This window comes from Nipponia nippon, unplaced genomic scaffold (genome assembly GCF_047370975.1).
Source record: "Nipponia nippon isolate SJK-2023a ecotype South Korea unplaced genomic scaffold, ASM4737097v1 scaffold_55, whole genome shotgun sequence".
NCBI classification, from domain to species: Eukaryota; Metazoa; Chordata; class Aves; order Pelecaniformes; family Threskiornithidae; genus Nipponia; species Nipponia nippon.
In genome coordinates, this window is record NW_028262375.1 from 226807 (window position 1) to 247691 (window position 20885).

At 73.9% G+C, this 20885-nt stretch overlaps 1 protein-coding gene across 1 annotated transcript; it reads left to right on the top strand.

Moving 5' to 3' along the window:
* Positions 1 to 2851: 2851 nt before the first annotated feature.
* Positions 2852 to 20488, top strand: LTBP3 (latent transforming growth factor beta binding protein 3). The gene is given in 25 exon segments (XM_087735338.1): positions 2852 to 3182; positions 3716 to 3945; positions 4405 to 4510; positions 4597 to 4689; positions 5553 to 5675; positions 6323 to 6481; positions 7255 to 7466; positions 8241 to 8298; positions 8945 to 9037; positions 9575 to 9637; positions 9640 to 9702; positions 10127 to 10258; positions 11027 to 11155; positions 11571 to 11690; positions 12494 to 12616; positions 13069 to 13188; positions 13611 to 13739; positions 14435 to 14602; positions 15042 to 15125; positions 15771 to 15899; positions 16345 to 16479; positions 17340 to 17542; positions 17913 to 17990; positions 18948 to 19074; positions 20299 to 20488. Coding segments are annotated over 25 exon segments (3348 nt in total). The 5' UTR covers positions 2852 to 2866; the 3' UTR covers positions 20454 to 20488.
* Positions 20489 to 20885: the final 397 nt, after the last annotated feature.

Here is a 20885-nt window from a genome sequence, read left to right on the forward strand (position 1 = left end):
GGCACCCAGGACCCCCGGCACCCGGGACCCCCGGCACCCAGGACCCCCGGCACCGGGGACCCCCGGCACCCAGGACCCCCGGCACCCAGGACCCCCAGCACCCAGGACCCCCGGCACCCAGGACCCCCGGCACTGGGGACCCCGGCACCCAGGACCCCCGGCACCCAGGACCCCCGGCACCCGGGACCCCCGGCACCCAGGCCGCCCCCGTTATCGGGGACCCCAGGACCCCCCGGCACCGGGGAGCGCGGCGCCCGGGCCCCCCTCGCCATGGGGCGCTGGGGGGGGCTGTGGGTGGCGCTGGGGGCGCTGGCGGCGCTGGGGGCCGGCGCGGGGGGCGCGGCGGTGGCCCGCGAGCGCTTCAAGGTGGTCTTCGCGCCGCTGATCTGCCGGCGGACGTGCCTGAAGGGCCTCTGCCGCGACTCCTGCCAGCACGGCTCCAACATGACGCTCATCGGCGAGAACGGGCACGCGGCCGACACCCTCACCGGCTCCGGCTTCCGCGTCGGTGAGCGCCACGGGACGGGGACAGGGGTGGGATGGGGACAGGGACGGGGACAGGGACGGGGATGGGGACAGGGGTGGGATGGGGACACGGATGGGATGGGGACAGGGATGGGATGGGGACAGGACAGGATGGGGACAAGGACAGGGATGGGGACAGGGATGGGATGGGGACAGGATGGGGACAGGGGTGGGATGGGGACAGGGATGGGATGGGGACAGGGATGGGATGGGGACAGGACAGGATGGGGACAAGGACAGGGATGGGGACAGGGATGGGATGGGGACAGGGATGGGATGGCATGGGGACAGAGACGGTGATGGGGACAGGGACAGGGATGGGACGGGGATGGGGACTGGGATGGGGACAGCATGGCGGGATGGGGACAGGGACGGGATGGGGACAGGGATGGGACCACGATGGGAGCACAATGGGGACGGGATGGGGACAGGGACCAGGATGGGGACAGGGATGGGGACCGGGATGGGGACAGCATGGCGGGATGGGGACCGGGACGGGATGGGGTGGCGTGGGATGGCACAGCGTGGCGGGACAGGGACGGGACTGGGAAGGGGACTGGGATGGGGACCAGGACCAGGATGGAGACAGGGACAGGATGGGGACCGGGATGGGATGGGGACAGGGACCAAGACAGGGACGGGGACTGGGATGAGGACCAGAATGGGGACAGGATGGGGACTGGGATGGGGACTGGGATGGGCACAGCGTGGTGGGATGGGGACAGGGATGGGACCATGATGGGAGCACAATGGGGACGGGATGGGGACAGGGACCAGGATGGGGACAGGGACCAGGATGGGGACCGGGATGGGATGGGGACAGGGACCGAGACAGGGACGGGGACTGGGATGGGGATGGGGACCAGAATGGGGACAGGATGGGGACAGGGATGGGGTGGCATGGGATGGGCACAGCGTGGTGGGATGGGGACTGGGATGGGGACTGGGATGGGCACAGCGTGGCGGGATGGGGACAGGGACAGGGACAGGGATGGGACCACGATGGGGACGGGATGGGGACAGGGATGGGACCACGATGGGAGCACAATGGGGACGGGATGGGGACAGGGACCAGGATGGGGTGGCATGGGGTGGGCACAGCGTGGCGGGACGGGGACAGGGACCAGGACAGGGACAGGATGGGGACCGGGATGGGGACCGGGACAGGATGGGGTGGCATAGGATGGCACAGTATGGTAGGACAGGGATGGGACCGGGATGGGGACTGGGATGGGGACCAGGACCAGGATGGGGTGGCATGGGGTGGGCACAGCGTGGCGGGACAGGGACCGGGATGGGGACAGGGATGGGGACAGCATGGCGGGATGGGGACCGGGACCAGGATGGGGACCACAATGGGGACAGGGACAGGATGGGGACCGGGATGGGCACAGCATGGTGAGATGGGGACAGGGACCAGGATGGGGACCACAATGGGGACCAGGATGGGGACTGGGATGAGGACTGGGATGGGGACAGCATGGCGGGACGGGGACAGGGACCACAATGGGACTGGGATGGGGACCGGGACAGGATGGGGTGGCATGGGGTGGCGCAGTATGGTAGGATGGGGACGGGACCGGGATGGGGACCGGGACAGCATGGGGACAGGGATGGGGACAGGGATGGGGACAAGGTTGGGGACGGGGACAGTGTGGCATGGACACAGGATGGGGTGGCACAGGGATGGGGACAGGGACGGGGACAGGGATGGGGTGGCACAGGGACGGGATGGGGACGGGGCGGGGGACAGGGACAGGGATGGGGACAGGACGGGGACCAGGGTGGCACAGGGGGTTCAGGGGGGTGCCGTGGGTTTGGGGGGGACTGGGGGGTGCCCAGGGGCTTTGGGGGTGCCCGGGGGTCCCAGGGGGCTCTGGGGGTGCCCAGGGGGACTCAGGGGGGACTCGGGGGGGGCCCGGGGGGCTCTGGGGGGACTTGGGGGTGCCCGGGGGTCCCGGGGGGGACTCAGGGGGTACGGCGGCTCTGGGGGTGCCCTGGGGGACTCGGGGGGGACCCGGGGGGCTCAGGGGTGCCCGGGGGGTGCCCAGAGGGCTTGGGGGGGACTCGGGGGGCACAGCAGCTTTGGGGGGCCCAGGGGTCCCAGGGGTGCCCGGGGGGCTCAGGGGGGACTCTGGGGGGCTCGGGGGGGGCCCGGGGGGCCCGGGGGGCTCGGGAGGGACCCGGGGGGCCCGGGGGGCTCGGGGGGGACTCGGGGGGGCCCGGGGGGGCCCGGGGGGCTCTGGAGGGACCCGGGGGGCCCGGGGGCTCGGGGGGGCTCTGGGGGGCCGCAGGCCGGGGCTGAGCCCGCCCCCCCGCGGTGGGGTGCCCGCTGCCCTGCATGAACGGGGGCCAGTGCAGCCCCCGCTCCCACTGCCTCTGCCCCCCCGCCTTCACCGGCCGCTTCTGCCAAGTCCCGGCCGGGCGGGGGGGGGGCCCCCGCCGCCGCCCCCCGCGCCCCCCGACGCCCCCCGAGCCCCCCCCGGGGGCCAAGGTCGCCGTCTACGCCGTGCAGGTGATCGCCGACGGCCCCGCCGCCCCCCCGGAGCCGCCCCCCGCCGGGGGGGGCCACGGGGGGGGGCAGGGCGGGGGGGGGGGGCACGTCAGCCACGCCACCTTCGTCGTGCCCCTGGGGCCCGGGCCCCACTCGGCCGAAGGTACCGGGGGGGGGGGGGGGGCTGGGGGCTCGGGGGGGTCGGGGGGCTTGGGGGGGCTGGGGGATATGGGGGGCACAGGGGGTTGGGGGGTATGGCGGGGTATGGGGGGCTGGGGCGCTTGGGGGGCTTGGGGGGGGCTGGGGGTGCCCACGCCGGGGGTCCTGGGCGGCCGGGGGGGGCCCTTCCCGGGGGTCTGGGGGTGCCGGGGGTCCCGTGTTGGGGTCCCAGGGGTCCCATGTCGGGGGGTCTGGGGGTCCCCGTGCTGGGGGTCCGGGGGTCCCACATAGGCCCATTCCCAGGGTCTCGGGGGTCCCGGGGTGCCCGCGCCGGGGGTCCCACGTCTGCCGGTGCCGGGGTGCCGAGGTGCCGGGGTGGCGGGGTCCCAGGGTGCCGGGGTCCCGGGGTGCCGGGGTGGTGGGGTGGTGGGGTCCCAGGGTCCCAGGGTGCCGGGGTGCCGGGGTGCCGGGGTGGTGGGGTCCCAGGGTCCCAGGGTGCCGGGGTGCCGGGGTGCCGAGGTGCCGGTGCCCCCCCAGTGCAGGTGCCGCCGCCGCTGGTGAACGTGCGGGTGCACCACCCCCCCGAGGCCTCGGTCCAGGTCCACCGCATCGAGCCCCGGCCCCCCGAGGGGTCCCCCCGCGGCCCTGGGCTACTGCTGGCCCACCCGGCGCAGCCCCCCGCCGGCAGCAAGCCCCCCGCGCCCCCCCGGCCCCACACCCACAAACCCCTCGGCCGCTGCTTCCAGGAGACCCTGCCCAAGCAGTCGGTGAGCGGGGGGGGGGCTGGGGGGTATTTGGGGGTTCAGGGGGTGTTTGGGAGCACTGGGAGGCACTGGGGGGCACTGGGAGGTGCTTGGGGGTGCAGGGGGGCGCAGGGGGGTGTTTGGGGGCGCTGGGAGGTGTTTGGGGGGCACTGGGGGGCACTGGGGGGTGTCTGGGGGCACTGGGGGGCGCAGGGGGGTGTTTGGGGGCGCTGGGAGGTGTTTGGGGGCACTGGGGGGCACTGGGGGGTGTTTGGGGGCTCAGAGGGATGTTTGGGGGTGGAGGGGATATTTGGGGGCACTGGGAGGCACTGGGGGGCACTGGGGGGTGTTTGGGGGTGCAGGGGGGCGCAGGGGGGTGTTTGGGGGCGCTTGGAGGTGTTTGGGGGCACTGGGGGGCACTGGGGGGTGTTTGGGGGTGCAGGGGCGTGTTTGGGGGCGCTGACCCCCCCGGTGCCCCCCCAGTGCGGCAGCAACCCGCTGCCGGGGCTGACCAAGCAGGAGGATTGCTGCGGCAGCATCGGCACCGCCTGGGGACAGAGCAAGTGCCACAAGTGTCCCCAGCTCCCGCGTGAGTGGGGGTCCCCGCGTGTCCCCCCCCCGGGAGACCCCCCCCCCCCCGCGGGGACCCCAGCCCTGACGGCGGCGGTCTTGCAGAGGCGGGGGTGCAGAAGACAGGCCCGATCCGGGGGGAGCACGGCGGGGACTGTCCCCAGGGCTACAAGCGCCTCAACAGCAGCCACTGCCAAGGTGGGGCACGCGGGCGTGCGAGGGGCGTGCGAGGGGCGTGCGAGGGCACGCGGGCGCACAAGGACGTGCAACGGGCATGCAATGGGCATGCAACGGGCGTGCGAGGGTGTGCAACGGGTGTGCGAGGGCGCGCGAGGGCACGTGGGCGTGCGACGGGCATGCGAGGGCGTGTGAGAGCACACGAGGGTGTGCAACAGCATGCAATGGGCATGCAACGGGTGTGTGAGGGCACGCAACGGGCGTGCGAGGGCACACGAGGGTGTGCAACAGCATGCAATGGGCATGCAACGGGTGTGTGAGGGCACGCAACGGGCGTGCGAGGGAATGCAAGCGTGCAATGGGCATGTGAGGGCATGCAAGGGGCGTGCAACAGGCATGCGAGGGCGTGCAACAGGCATGCAATGGGCATGCGAGGGCATGCAAGTGTGCAACAGGCACGCAACGGGCATGCAACGGGCGTGTGAGGGCATGCAATGGGTGTGGGAAGGCATGCAACAGGCATGCAACGGGCGTGTGAGGGCATGCAACGGGTGTGCAGGGAGCGTGAGGGCCAGGATGCGCGTGTGCACGCACGGGGCCACGTGCACCGGGGGGATTGTTCCCGGCTCACGCGTGTGCGTGCACGTGGGGCGTGCGCCCGGGGCCAGGCGTGTGCAGGCAGCGTGGGGACGTGCATAGGCCCACGCGTGTGCGTGCGCAGGGCTCGTGCATGGGCCGGGCGCGTGCGGGGGACACGCGTGCGGCCGCGCACGTACAGGGGACGCGCGCGGGGCCAGGCGTGCGCGCTCCCACACGCGTGTGCAGCGCCCACACGCGTGTGCGTGGCCACACGCGTGTGCGCGGCGCTGACGCGGCTGCCGCAGACATCAACGAGTGCGCCATGCAGGGCGTCTGCCAGCACGGCGACTGCCTCAACACCCAGGGCAGCTTCCGCTGCGCCTGCAAGGCCGGGCACGCGCTGGGGCCCTCCCGCAGCCAGTGCCTGCGTACGTGGGCCGGGGGCTGGGGGGCTGGGGGGGCTATGGGGGGCTGGGGGGGTCTATAGGGGTCTGGGGGGTCTTTGGGGGTCCGGGGGGGTCTATGGGGCTCTATGAGGGTCTGGGGGGTCTATAGGTGTTTGGGGGGGTCTTTGGGGTTCTGGAGGGGTCTATAGGGGTCTGGGGGGTCTTTGGGGGTCCGGGGGGGTCTATGGGGCTCTATGAGGGTCTGGGGGGGTCTATAGGTGTTTGGGGGGTCTTTGGGGTTCTGGAGGGGTCTATAGGGGTCTGGGGGGTCTTTGGGGGTCCGGGGGGGTCTATGGGGCTCTATGAGGGTCTGGGGGGGTCTGGGGGGAGCTGTGGGGGTCTGGGGGATTCTGGAGGGGTCTATAGGGTTCGGGAGGGTCTTTAGGGGTCTGGGGGGTCTATAGTGGTCTATAGGGGTCTGGGGAGCTCTGTGAGGGTCTGGGGGGTTCTGGGGGGGCTATGAGGGTCCATGGGGTCTGGGGGGTCTGGGGGGTTCTGGGGGGGCTATGAGGGTCCATGGGGTCTGGGGGGCTCTGGGGGGGTCTGTGGGGTTCTGGGGGGGTCTCTGAGGGCGGGGGGGGCTGTGGCGGGTCCCGCGGGGTTCGGGGTGCGTGACCCTGGCCCCGCAGCAGAGAAGGGGGAGGAGAGGGGCCTCTGCTTCCGGCTGGTGTCGGGGGCGCAGCAGTGCCAGCACCCGCTGCCCACCCGCCTGACGCGCCAGACCTGCTGCTGCAGCGTGGGCAAGGCCTGGGGGGGCCGCTGCGAGCGCTGCCCCGCCGACGGCACCGGTACGGCCCCGCCGGGGCGCGCGGGGTCGGGGAGCCCAGGGGGTGCGGGGTCAGGGCCCCACCGGGGTCACGTGGGGTCAGGGCACCCGTGAGGGCGTGCGGGGTCAGGGCCCCACCAGGGTCACATGGGGTCAGGGCACCCAGGGGGGCACATGGGGTCAGGGCCCCACTGGGGTCATGTGGGGTCAGGGCACCCATGGGGGCACGTGGGGTCAGGGCCCCACCGGGGTCACGTGGGGTCAGGGCACCCGTGGGGGCGCGCGGGGTCGGGGAGCCCAGGGGGTGCGGGGTCAGGGCCCCACCAGGGTCACATGGGGTCAGGGCACCCATGGGGGCACACAGGGTCAGGGCCCTACCGGGGTCACGTGGGGTCAGGGCACCCGTGGGGGCGCGCGGGGTCGGGGAGCCCAGGGGGCGCGGGGTCAGGGCCCCACCGGGGTCACGTGGGGTCAGGGCACCCAGGGGGGCACACAGGGTCAGGGCCCCACTGGGGTCATGTGGGGTCAGGGCACCCATGGGGGCACGCGGGGCCCCCATTTGGGGAGGGGGTTCAGGGCCAGGGTGCCCATTCTGGGGGGGCTCAGGGCGCCCGTCAGGGGATGCAGGACGGGGGGACCCATTTTGGGGGGATGCTGGCTCGGGACCCCAGCCCAGTTTGGGGGAGCAGCTGGGGGGGTCCCAGCCCGGCTGGGGGGCAGCGGGGGGTCCCAGCCCGGTTTGGGGGGTCCCAGCCCGGCTGGGGGGCAGCGGGGCCCGCTGACCCCCGCCCCCAGCCGCCTTCAAGGCCATCTGCCCGGCGGGGAAGGGGTACCACGTCCTCACCTCCCACCAGACCCTCACCATCCAGGGCGAGAGCGACTTCACCCTCCACATCCACCCCGACGGGGCCCCCCCCGAGCGGCCCCCCCGGCCCCCCCCGCCCGCCCCCAGCCCCGCGCCCCCCGACGCGCCCCCGCCCCCAGGTCGGTCACCCCCTGTGCCCCCCATGTCCCTGTCCCCCCTTCCATGTCCCTGTCCCCCCCTTCCATGTCCCTGTGCCCCCCCATGTCCCTGTCCCCCTTCCATGTCCCTGTCCCCCCCTTCCATGTCCCTGTGCCCCCCCATGTCCCCTGGGGTCCCCTGTCCCCCCCATGACCCCTTATGTCCCTCCTAGACACCTCCGTGACCCCCCCCCATGTCCCCTGGGGTCCCTTGTGTCCCCCCCATGTCCCTGAGCCCCCCCATGTCCCTGTCCCCCTTTTCCATGTCCCTGAGCCCCCCCATGCCCCCTGGGGTCCCCTGCATCCCCCCTGTGTTCCCCCCATGACTCCCCCCAGCCCCCTCCCGTGTCCCCTGGGGTCCCCCTGTGCCCCCCCATGTCCCTGTGCCCCCCCCCAATGACCCCCTATGTCCCTCATCACCCCCCCTCATGACCCCGTATCCCCCCGGCTCCCCCATGTCCCCGTGTGACCCCACGTTTTGTCATCCCCCCCCCCCCCCCATGGGGGGGCCAGTTTGGGGTCTCACCGCCCCCCGCCCCCGCCGCCGTCCCCCCCCCGGCCATGGGGAATGGGGGGGGAGGGGGGGGGGGGCAGGGGGGGGACATGGGGGGACATGGGGGCCGTGGGGACACGGGCGGGGGCAATGGGGAGGGATGGGAGCGCTGTGGGCACCGGGGGGGGGGGGGCGAGGAGGAGGATGGGGGGGCCGGGGGGCACTGGGGGGGGAGCGGAGGGGACAGCGGTGTCCCCCCCCCCAGCTGCCGGCTTTCTGGACCCACTCGGAGGAGCAGGGCCTGGAGCAGCCCCCGGGGAGCACCGACCCCCCCCGGTACCCCGGTAAGGGGGGCAGGGCCATGGGGATGGGGATGGGGACAGGGATGGGACAGGGATCGGGATGGGACAGGGATGGGGACGGGATGGGGACAGGGATGGGACAGGGATGGGACAGGGGCCGGGATGGGGATGGGATGGGGACAGGGATGGGATGGGGACGGGATGGGGACAGGGATGGGGACAGGGACCGGGATGGGGATGGGATGGTGACAGGGATCGGGATGGGACAGGGATGGGGACAGGGATGGGACAGGGATGGGGATGGGATGGGGACAAGGATAGAGACAGGGATGGGATGGGGATGGGATGGGGATGGGGACAGGGATGGGGACAGGGATCGGACAGGGACCGGGATGGGACAGGGATAGAGACAGGGATGGGACCGGGATGGGGACGGGATGGGGACAGGGATGGGACCGGGATGGGGACAGGGATGGGACCGGGACCGGGATGGGACAGGGATAGAGACAGGGATGGGACCGGGATGGGGACGGGATGGGACCGGGATGGGGACGGGATGGGGACAGGGATGGGACCGGGACCGGGATGGGACAGGGATGGGGACGGGATGGGACCGGGATGGGGACGGGGACCGGGATGGGGACAGGGATGGGGACCGGCGGCCCCACCCGCGGCCTGGCCCCCCCAGAGGTGGTCGCCCGCCCCACCACGGCCGTCGTCTGGCGGGTGGCGAATGAGCAGCACACGCGCAGCGCCGCCGAGATCGCCCCCACCCAGGTCACCGGTGAGGGACCCCCGGGACCCCCCGGGACCCCCCGGGACCCCCCAAACCTCCCTGGAATCCCCCCGAGACCCTCCTGGGACCCTCAGAGCCCCCTGGGACCCCGCTGGGACCCCCCAGACCCCCCTGAGTCCCCCAGACTGCCCTGGGACCCCCTCTAACACCTCCAAAGCTCCCCTGGGACCCCCAAGACTCCCCTGAGACCCCCTGGGACCCCCCCGAGACCCCCTTGGCACCCTTTGGGACACCCTGACATCCCCCTGGCACCCCTTGGGACCCCTTGGGACACCTTGGAACCCCCTGAGCCCCCCTTGGGCCCCCCTGGGACCCCCCTGGGACCCCTTGGGATCCCCTGAGCCCCCCTGGGACCCCCCTGGGACACCTTGGGACTCTTTGGGACACCCTGAGCCCCCCTTGGGCCCCCCTGGGACCCCCCTGGCACCCCTTGGGATCCCCTTGGGACCCTTTGGGACCCCCTGCGCCCCCCCTGGGGCCCCTTGGGGCCCCCCCTGAGCCCCCCCGTGCCCCCCCCCCCCCCCGACACGGGCGAGGGCAAACTGAACCGCAACATCTGCGGCCCCGGGGAGGGCGGGAGGGGGCCGGGGGGTACAGCTGCCTCTGCTACCCGGGGTACCGCTGGCACCCCCAGCGCCGCTACTGCACCGGTACGGGGGGCTCCTGGGGGGCTGGGGGGGCTGTGTGCACCCCCAGCGCCGCTACTGCACCGGTACGGGGGGCTCGGGGGGCTGGGGGGGCTGGGGGGCTGTGTGCACCCCCAGCGCCGCTACTGCACCGGTACGGGGGGGTTGGGGGGCTGGGGGGGCTGGGGGGGCTGTGTGCACCCCCAGCGCCGCTACTGCACCGGTACGGGGGGCTCAGGGGGGGTCTGGGGGGCTGTGTGCACCCCCAGCGCTGCTGTGGGCAATGGTCAACCTCACTGCATGGGTGCACACGCGTGTGCATGGGGGAACACGACTGCACAGGCGTGTGCACGGCGCAGTACGGCTCATCGTGGGTGCACACGCCGCGCACACACGGGGCACGGCCCCGCACGCATGACGGCAGTGACACGCGTGTGCCCCCGAGCAGACGTGAACGAGTGCGAGGCGGAGCCGTGCGGCGCCGGCCGCGGCGTCTGCATGAACACGGGCGGCTCCTACAACTGCCACTGCCACCGCGGCTTCCAGCTCAGCCTGCACAAGGGCGTGCGCTCCTGCGCCGGTGAGGGCACGGGGACGTGGGGACACGGGGGCACGGGGCACGGGGGCACGGGGCACGGGGACATGGGGACACGGGGACATGGGGCATGGGGACACGGGGGCACGGGGACATGGGGACACGGGGACATGGGGCATGGGGACATGGGAACATGGGGACATGGGGGCATGGGGCATGGGGACACGGGGCATGGGGACACGGGGACATGGGGATGGGCACAGGGGGCACGGAACAAGGGGACATGGGGACATGGGGACATGGGGGCATGGGGACATGGGGATGGGCACAAGGGGCATGGAACAAGGGGACATGGGGGCACGGGGACATGGGGACATGGGGGCATGGGGCATGGGGACACGGGGCATGGGGACACGGGGACATGGAACATGGGGACATGGGGATGGGCACAAGGGGCATGGAACAAGGGGACATGGGGGCACGGGGCACGGGACACAGGGCATGGGGACATGGGGACATGGGGATGGGCACAGGGGGCACGGAACAAGGGGACACGGGGGCACGGGACAGGGACATCGGGACGTGGGGACGTGGGGACATGGGGTATGGGGACAAGGGGATGTAGGGGAATGGGGACATGGGGACAAGGGGATGTAGGGGAATGGGGACAAGGGACATGGGGGCATGGGATGGGGACAAGGGGCAGGGGACAAGGGACACGGGCAGGGGCGAGGGAGACGGGACGTGGGCGGGGGACAGGGATGGGGACACGGGACGGGGTTGGGGACGGCGGCACTGAGGACGCGCGCGCAGACATCGACGAGTGCGCCAAGGCGGACATCTGCGGGGACGGTGGCACCTGCGCCAACGTCCCCGGCCACTACAAGTGCGAGTGTCACCCGGGCTACCGGCGCAAGAGCTCGCGGCAGCCCCTCTGCGAAGGTGCCACCGGCGTGGGGACGCGGGGACGGGGATGGGGACGTGGGGATGTGGGGACATGGGGATGGGGACGTGGGGACAGCGATGGGGACGCGGGGATGGGCAGGGGACATGGGGACACGGGGACAGTGACGGGGATGCAGGGACAGTGATGGGGATGCAGGGACAGGGATGGGGACGTGGGGACAACGATAGGGACACAGGGACGGGGATGGGGATGTGGGGATGGGGACAGGGACATGGGGACAGCGATGGGGACGCAGGGATGGAGATGCAGGGACGGGGATGGGGACGGTGGGGACACCAGGGATGGGGACAGGGGGACCCCGCGGGGACGAGCCCCCGCTAACGGGGCGCTGCGGGGTCCCCGTGTCCCCCCATGTCCTCCCGTGTCCCCGTGTCCCCCCCGTGTCCCCAGACATCAACGAGTGCCTGGAGGCGGGGACCTGCCCCGAGGGGAAGTGCGAGAACCAGCCCGGGGGCTTCCTCTGCAGCCCCTGCCCCCCCGGCTTCCGCGGCCACAGCGGCGCCTGCCTCGGTGCGGACCCCCGGGACCCCCACCCCTGGGACCCCCGCCCTGGGACCCCCACCCTGGGACCCTGCCCTGGGACCCCACCCCTGGGACCCCACCCGGGACCCTGCCCTGGGACCCTGGGACCCCCACCCCGGGACCCCCACCCCTGGGACCCCACCCCTGGGACCCCCGCCCTGGGACCCTGCCCTGGGACCCCCACCCGGGACCCTGCCCTGGGACCCTGCGACCCCCACCCCTGGGACCCCACCCTGGGACCCCCACTCCTGGGACCCCGCCCTGGGACCCCACCCCTGGGACCCCACCCTGGGACCCCCACTCCTGGGACCCCGCCCGGGACCCTGCCCTGGGACCCTGGCGTCCCCCACTCTGGGACCCCCACCCCCGGGACCTGCAACCCCCGGGACCCCTCCTGGGACCCCACCCTGGGACCCCCACCCCTGGGACCCCACCCTGGGACCCCCACTCATGGGACCCCGCCCTGGGACCCCACCCTGGGACCCCCACTCCTGGGACCCCGCCCTGGGACCCCACCCCTGGGACCCCACCCTGGGACCCCCACTCCTGGGACCCCGCCCGGGACCCTGCCCTGGGACCCTGGCGCCCCCCACTCTGGGACCCCCACCCCCGGGACCTGCAACCCCCGGGACCCCTCCTGGGACCCCGCCCTGGGACCCCCACCCCTGGCCGCCCCCCGGGGACCCGTGGGCCCCCCCCCCCAGCCCCCCTCCCCGGGACCCCCACCCCAGGACCCCCCCCCTGGGACCCCCCCGGGACCCCCCCGCCCCCCCACTGACGGGGCCCCGCAGACGTGAACGAGTGCGAGGCCGGGGGGCTCTGCGCCGGCGGGGTCTGCGTCAACACCCCCGGCTCCTACAAGTGCCAGTGCCCCCCCGGGCTGCAGCCCGCCAGGGACCCCCCCCGCTGCCAAGGTGCCCCCCGCCCCGGCACGGGGCTATAGGGGACGGGGGGCTGGGGGGGCTGGGGGCTGGGGGCTGGGGCTATAGGGGACGGGGGGCTGGGGGGGCTGGGGGCTGGGGCTATAGGGGATGGGGGGCTGGGGGGGCCGGGGGGTCTGGGGCTATAGGGGACGGGGGGCTGGGGGGATTATGGGGTATGGGGGTTTTCTATGGGCTCTATACAGGGTCTGGGGTCTTTATATAGAGTCGGGGGGGGGGGGGATGGGGGTCTGGGGGCTCTCCGTGGGTCTGGGGGCTCTCTATGGGGTCTGGGGGCTCTCCGTGGGTCTGGGGGCTCTCTATGGGCTCTGTATGGGGTCTGGGGGCTCTCCGTGGGTCTGGGGGCTCTCTATGGGGTCTGGGGGCTCTCCGTGGGTCTGGGGGCTCCCCACGGGGGCCGCGGGGTCATTGCCCCCCCCCCCCAGACATCGACGAGTGTGAGTTCGCGGCGGCGTGCGTGGGGGGCGAGTGCGTGAACACGCCGGGCTCCTACCGCTGCCTCTGCCGGCCCGGCTACGCCCTGCTGCACGGCCGCACCTGCCAAGGTGAGCGCTCGCACGCGCGCGTGCAAGGCCCGGCTGGAGCCGCGGCACCCGCCGGCGCGTGCAAACCTCCCCTCGCGCCTGCGCGCCTCGGGGCTGGCCGGCCGAGCGAGCGGGAACGGCCCCTCGCACGACTGCGCGTTGCACGACGGCGCGTGCGAGAGCCCCTTGCGTGACCGTGCATTGCACAGCGGCGCGTGCAACAGCCCCTCGCACGCTCAGCGTGCATCACAAGAGCCCCTTGCGTGACCGTGCATTGCACAGCGGCGCGTGCCACAGCCCTTGCATGCCTGCGCGCCGCACGCCGCCGCGTGCAGCCCCCCTCGCGCCGCCGCCCTCGGTCCGGCCGCGGCCCCGCGCGTGCGAGGCCCGGGGGGGCGCCCGTGCCTTGCACGAGGGGCGTGCGAGGCCGGCGGCTCCCGCAGACATCGACGAGTGCGCGCTGGACGCGGGGCTCTGCGCCCCCCACGGCGCCTGCACCAACCTGGAGGGCTCCTTCGCCTGCCTCTGCCCCCCCGGCTTCGGCCCCTCGCCCGACCGCCGCGGCTGCCAGGGTGGGCAGGGGCCCGGGGGGGCCGGGGGGGCTGGGGGGTCCCTAGGGGTCCCCGAGGGGCTGGGGGGCCCTGGGAGGGTCTGGGGGGTCCCTGGGGGTCCCCAAGGGGGTGGGGGGGGGCTGGGGGTGTCTCTGGGGGTCCCCAGGGGCTCAGGGGGTCCAGGGGAGTCTGGGGGGTCCATGAGGGTCTGGGGGGCTCCAAGGGGCTCTGGGGGGTCCTTGGGGGTCCCCAAGGGGCTCAGGGGGGGTCACTGGGGGGGTCTGAGGGGGTCCCTGAGGGTCCCCAAAGGGCTGGGGGGAGTCTCTGGGGGTCCCCAAGGGGCTCAGGGGGTCCCCAGGGAGATTCTGGGGGGGCCCATGAGGGTCTGGGGGGCTCCAAGGGGCTCTGGGGGGGTCCCTGGGGGTCCCCAAGGGGCTGGGGGGGGGCTGGGGGTCTCCAAGGGGCTCTGGGGGTCCAGGGGAGTCTGGGGGGGTCCATGAGGGTCTGGGGGTCTCCAAGGGGCTCTGGGGGGTCCCTGGGGGGTCCGAGGGTCCCCTAGGGGCTCTGGGGGGTCCCCCAGGGGTGAGATGGGCTCTGGAGGGTCCCTGGGGGGTCTGGGGGGCTCCAAGGGGTTCTGGGGGTCCCTGGGGGTCCCCTAGGGGCTTTGGGGGGTCTCGGGGGGGTCCGAGGGGCGGCGGGGCTGACGGGGGTCTCAGCGCGGGAGCCCCCGGCCCCCCGAAAGGAGTGCTACCTCAACTTCGACGACTCCGTCTTCTGCGACTCGGTGCTGGGCACCAACGTGACGCGGGGCGAGTGCTGCTGCTCGCTGGGGGCCGGCTGGGGGGACCACTGCGAGGTGTACCCCTGCCCCCTGCCCTCCTCGGGTACGGCCTGGGGGGCTGGGGGGGCTGGGGGCTCCAGGAGGGGGCTGGGGGGGTCTGGGATGGGGCTGGGGGCTCCAGGAGGGGACTGGGGGCTCCAGGATGGGGCTGGGGGGTCTGGGATGGGGCTGGGGGCTCCAGGAGGGGGCTGGGGGCTCCAGGAGGGGGCTGGGGGGTCTGAGATGGGGCTGGGGGCTCCAGGAGGGGGCTGGGGGGTCTGGGATGGGGTTGGAGGGGGCTGGGGGCTCCGGGACGGGGCGGGGGGTCCCCAGCGAGGGGTCCCAGCCCTGTCCCCTCCTTGGGGGTCCCCGGGGGCTCTGGGTGGGGGCTGGGGGGCCCAGGGGACTGCACCCCAGCCCTGTCCCACTCGGGGGGCTCTGCTGTGGGGCGGGGGTCCCCGGGCGCGGTTTGGGGGTGCAGCCCCCCCTCACCCCCCCCCCAGCCGAGTCCCTGGCGCTCTGCCCCGACGGGAGGGGCTTCATCCAGGACGACAACGGCCTCGACTACGGGGTCCCCGCGCACCGCGGTGAGCCCCCCCCCATGGCCCCCCCGGGACCCCCACAGCCCCCCATGGCCCCCCACAGCCCCCCGAGACCCCCTGAGACCCCTGGGACCCCCCATGGCCCCCCACAGCCCCCCCGGGACCCCCATGGCCCCCCCGGGACCCCCCACGGCCCCCCGGCACCCCAATGGCCCCTGGTCCCCCTGGGGATCCCTCTGCCCCCCGGGGGGGGGGCCCTGTCCCCTGGGGGGGGTCCCTGTCCTGGGGTCCCGGGGGTCCCCATGTCCCTTGGGGGGGGGTCTCTGTCCCCTGGGGGGGGTCCCTGTCCCCTGGGGGGTCCCCTGGGGTGGGTCCCCATGTCCCTTGGGGGTCCCTGTCCCCTGGGGGTCCCTGGGGGGTTCCCATGTCCCCTGGGGGGTCCCTGTCCCCGGGGGGTCCCCTGGGGTGGGTCCCCATGTCCCTTGGGGGGTCCCTGTCCCCTGGGGGTCCCTGGGGGGTTCCCATGTCCCCTGGGGGGGGGTCCCTGTCCCCTGGGGGGTTCCCCTGGGGGGGTCCCCATGTCCCCTGGGGGGGTCCCTGTCCCCGGGGGGTCCCCTGGGGGGGGTCCCCATGTCCCCTGGGGGGGTCCCTGTCCCCGGGGGGTCCCCGCCGCCCCTGACGCCCCCGCAGACATCGACGAGTGCGGCCTCTTCGGGGCCGAGATCTGCAAGGAGGGGAAGTGCGTGAACACCCAGCCCGGCTACGAGTGCTACTGCAAGCAGGGCTTCGACTACGACAGCGGGCTGCTGCAGTGCCTGGGTGCGGGGGGGTGCAATGGGGGCTGGGGGGTGCAATGGGGGCGATGGGGGGCGATGGGGGGCACTGGGGTGCAAGCAGGGCTTCGACTACGACAGCGGGCTGCTGCAGTGCCTGGGTGCGGGGAGGCACCCATGGGTGCGGGGGGTGCAATGGGGGCTGGGGGGTGCAATGGGGGCGATGGGGGGCGCAAAGGGGGGACAATGGGAGCAATGGGGGGCAATGGGAGGCACTGGGAGGCAGTGGTGGTAATGGGGCAGGGGATGGGGGGCAGTGGGGACACTGAGGGCGATGGGGGTCCCTGGGGAGGCACTGAGGGCACTGGGGGGCAATGGGAGCAATGGGGGGGGGCAATGGGAGGCACTGGGGAGCAATGGGGGGGCAATGGGAGCAATGGGGGGGCACTGGGGGTCCCGGGGGTCCCCACGAGCCACCCCCCCCCCCCCAGACGTGGACGAGTGCCTGGACGAGTCGAACTGCGTGGACGGGGCCTGCGAGAACACGCGGGGCTCCTTCCGCTGCACCTGCCCCCCCGGCGCCCGCTACCACCCGCTGCAGCGCCGCTGCCTGCGCCCCGAGCCCGGTCAGCCTGCGCCGCGTGCCGGGGCGCGCGAGGGCGTGCGAGGGCGTGCGAGGGCGTGTGCGCCGCGTGCCGGGGCCGTCTGCGGGCGCGCTGGGGCGTGCACGGGGCGTGCGAGGGCGTGCGAGGGCGTGCGCGGGGCGTGCGAGAGCGTGCGAGGGCGTGTGCGCCGCGTGCCGGGGCGTCTGCGGGTGCGCCGGGGTGTGTGAGAGCGTGCGCGGGGCGTGCGAGGGTGCGTGAGGGCGTGTGCGGGGCGTGCAAAGGGCAGGTGAGGGCATGCGGGGGCGTGCGAGGGCGTGCAAGGGGCATGCAGGGACGTGCCAGGGCGTGCAGGGGGATGTAAGGGTGTGCAAGGGTGTGCGAGCCCCCTGCGAGCCCCGTGCCCCCCGTGCTTGCCCCGTGCCCCCCCCGCGAGCCCTGTCACCCTCGTGCAAGCCCCGTGCAAGCCCCACATCCCCTGTGTTTGCCCTGAGCCCCCGAGCCCCCCACTTTCCCCCCGAGCCCCCCATGTTCGCCCCATGCCCCCAAGCCCCCCGTGCCCCCCCGAGCCCCCTGAGCCCCCCAGGTTCACCCCGAGCCCCCCGTGGCCCTGAGCCCCCCGAGCCCCCCATGCCCCGAGCCCCCGTGTTCACCCCGAGCCCCCCGAGCCCCCCGTGTTCACCCTGAGCCCCCGAGCCCCCCATGTCCCCGAGCCCCCCGTGTTCACCCCGAGCCCCCCGAGCCCCCAGGTTCACCCTGAGCCCCCGAGCCCCCCATGTCCCCAAGCCCCCCGAGCCCCCCATGCCCCGAGCCCCCCGTGTTCACCCTGAGCCCCGAGCCCCCCATGCCCCGAGCCCCCCGTGTTCACCCCGAGCCCCCCGCAGAGCGGCCCCCCCCGGAGCGGCCCCCCCCGGAGCGGCGGGAGCTGTGCTGGCAGCGGCGGGGCGAGGAGGGGGTGTGCGGGGCGCCCCTCGGGGGGGGCCCCCTCCCCCTGGACGAGTGCTGCTGCCGGGGGGGCGCGGGCTGGGGGCACCACTGCCGGCCCTGCCCCCCCCGCCCCCCAGGTGACCGGGGGGGGGCCTGGGGGGTCCTGGGGGGTCCTATGGGATTTGGGGGGTCCTGGGGGGTCCTATGGGGTATGGGGGTCTTGGGGGGGCTGGGGGTCCTGGGGGGTCCTATGGGGTATGGGGAGGGGTCCTATGGGAGCTGGGAGGGTGCTGGGGGGGTCTATGGGGTGTGGGGGGCTCTATGGGGGGTCTATGGGATTGGGGGGCCCATGGGGGCTGGGGGGCCCTATGGGGGGTCCTATGGGATTGAGGGGGGTCTATGGGGGGCTCTATGGGGTACGGGGGGCCCTATGGGATTTTATGGGATTTGGGGGGCTCTATGGGACTTGGGGGGTCCCGGGGGGGTGGGCGGGTTTGGGGGGGGCGGGGGGTGACACGGGGGCCCCCCAGGCCTGCCCTGCCCCCTCGCAGAGCGAGAGCAACTCCTTCTGGGACGTCAGCCCCCTCGGCCTGGGGGGCCCCGCAGAGGTGGGACCCCCAAACGCCGCCGCGCCCCGAGGCCCCGGGACCCCCGACCCCGGGACCCCCGACCCCGGGACCCCTGACCCCCGGGACCCCCGACCCTGGGACCCCCCAACCCCTGGAACCCCCAACCCTGGGACCCCCGACCCTGGGACCCCCAACCCCTGGGACCCCCCAACCCCTCGGCCCCCCACCCCCTGGGACCCCCGACCCTGGGCCCCCCGACCCCGGAACCCCCGACCCTGGGACCCCCAACCCCTGGGACCCCCGACCCCCGGGACCCCCGACCCCGGGACCCCCGACCCCGGAACCCCCGACCCTGGGACCCCCAACCCCTGGGACCCCCGACCCCCGGGACCCCCGACCCCGGGACCCCTGACCCCCGGGACCCCCGACCCTGGGACCCCCCAACCCCTGGAACCCCCAACCCTGGGACCCCCGACCCTGGGACCCCCAACCCCTGGGACCCCCCAACCCCTGGGACCCCCAACCCCTGGGACCCCCGACCCTGGGACCCCCGACCCCGGAACCCCCGACCCTGGGACCCCCAACCCCTGGGACCCCGACCCCCGGGACCCCCGACCCCGGGACCCCCGACCCCGGAACCCCCGACACTGGGACCCCCAACCCCTGGGACCCCCGACCCCCGGGACCCCCGACCCCGGGACCCCCGACCCTGGGACCCCCAACCCCTGGGACCCCCGACCCCCGGGACCCCCGACCCCGGAACCCCCGACCCTGGGACCCCCGACCCCTGGGATCCCCCAACCCTGGGACCCCAAACCTTGGTCACAGGACCCCCAAGGACCCCCCTCACCCCGGGGACCCCAAGCCTTGCCCATGGGACCCCCAGCCCCCGCCATGCCGGCCCCCCCCAGCCCCGGGGACCCCAAACCTTGGCCATGGGACCCCCAGCCCCCCCATTCCGGCCCCCCCGGGCCCCCGCCCTGCGCCCCAGGCGAGGAGAGCTCGGAGGAGGACTCGGCCGAGTGCCCCTGCCCCGGCGGCCGCTGCCTCCGCTCCTTCCCCGGCCGCGGCTGCGAGTGCCCCCCCGGCTTCCAGCCGGACCCCTCCCGCACCCGCTGCCTGGGTGAGCCCCCCGACCCCCCCCGACCCCCCCGGGACCCCCCAAACCCCTGGGGTCTCTCAAGGTGGGGGTGTGTGGCCCACAGGGGGGATTTGGGGGTCGCAGGGGGGAATTTACGGGGTCCCAGTTGCCCACAGGCATCGATGGGAGCCAGTGGCCCACAGGGTGGATTTGGGGGTCCTGGGGTGGTGCTTATGGGGTCCTGCTTGCCCGCAGACACCGATGGGAGCCAGTGGCCCACAGGGTGGATTTGGGGGTCCCGGGGTGGTGCTTATGGGGTCCTGCTTGCCCGCAGACACCGATGGGAGCCAGTGGCCCACAGGGTGGATTTGGGGGTCCCGGGGTGGTGCTTATGGGGTCCTGCTTGCCCGCAGACACCGATGGGAGCCAGTGGCCCACAGGGTGGATTTGGGGGTCCCGGGGTGGTGCTTATGGGGTCCTGCTTGCCCGCAGACACCGATGGGAGCCAGTGGCCCACAGGGTGGATTTGGGGGTCCCGGGGGGGGATTTGGGGGTCCCGGGGTGGTGCTTATGGGGTCCTGCTTGCCCGCAGACACCGATGGGAGCCAGTGGCCCACAGGGTGGATTTGGGGGTCCCGGGGTGGTGCTTATGGGGTCCTGCTTGCCCGCAGACACCGATGGGAGCCAGTGGCCCACAGGGTGGATTTGGGGGTCCCGGGGTGGTGCTTATGGGGTCCTGCTTGCCCGCAGACACCGATGGGAGCCAGTGGCCCACAGGGTGGATTTGGGGGTCCCGGGGGGGGATTTGGGGGTCCTGGGGTGGTGCTTATGGGGTCCTGCTTGCCCGCAGACACCGATGGGAGCCAGTGGCCCACAGGGTGGATTTGGGGGTCCCGGGGGGGGATTTGGGGGTCCCGGGGTGGTGCTTATGGGGTCCTGCTTGCCCGCAGACACCGATGGGAGCCAGTGGCCCACAGGGTGGATTTGGGGGTCCCGGGGTGGTGTTTATGGGGTCCTGCTTGCCCGCAGACACCGATGGGAGCCAGTGGCCCACAGGGTGGATTTGGGGGTCCCGGGGTGGTGTTTATGGGGTCCTGCTTGCCCGCAGACACCCATGGGAGCCAGTGGCCCACAGGGTGGATTTGGGGGTCCCGGGGTGGTGCTTATGGGGTCCTGCTTGCCCGCAGACACCGATGGGAGCCAGTGGCCCACAGGGTGGATTTGGGGGTCCCGGGGTGGTGCTTATGGGGTCCCGGTCGCCCGCAGACATCGACGAGTGCCGGGACCCGAGCCGGGGCGGCCTGCGGTGCCGCCACGAGCGCTGCGTCAACACCAGCGGCTCCTTCCGCTGCGCCTGCAAAGCGGGGGCCGCCCGCTCGCGCCAGCACGGGGGGCTCTGCCTGCCCCAGCGCCGCCGCTGAGCCCCGCGCCCCCAAATAAAGGCGGGGGGAAACCGCCCCGGCCCCGCGGCCTGCTGACTGGGGGGACTGGGGGGGACTGGGGGGATTTGGGGGTACAGAGGGGGGATTGGAGGGATTTGGGGGGATTTGAGGGGGATTTGGGGGTACAGAGGGGGGATTGGAGGGATTTGGGGGGATTTGAGGGGGATTTGGGGGTACAGAGGGGGGATTGGAGGGATTTGGGGGGATTTGGGGGTACAGAGGGGGGATTGGGGGGATTTGGGGGGATTTGGGGGTACAGAGGGTAGGAATTGGGGGGATTGGGGGGATTTGGGGGTACAGAGGGGGGATTGGAGGGATTTGGGGGGATTTGGGGGTACAGAGGGGGGATTGGGGGGATTGGGGGGATTTGGGGGTACAGAGGGTAGGAATTGGGGGGATTGGGGGGATTTG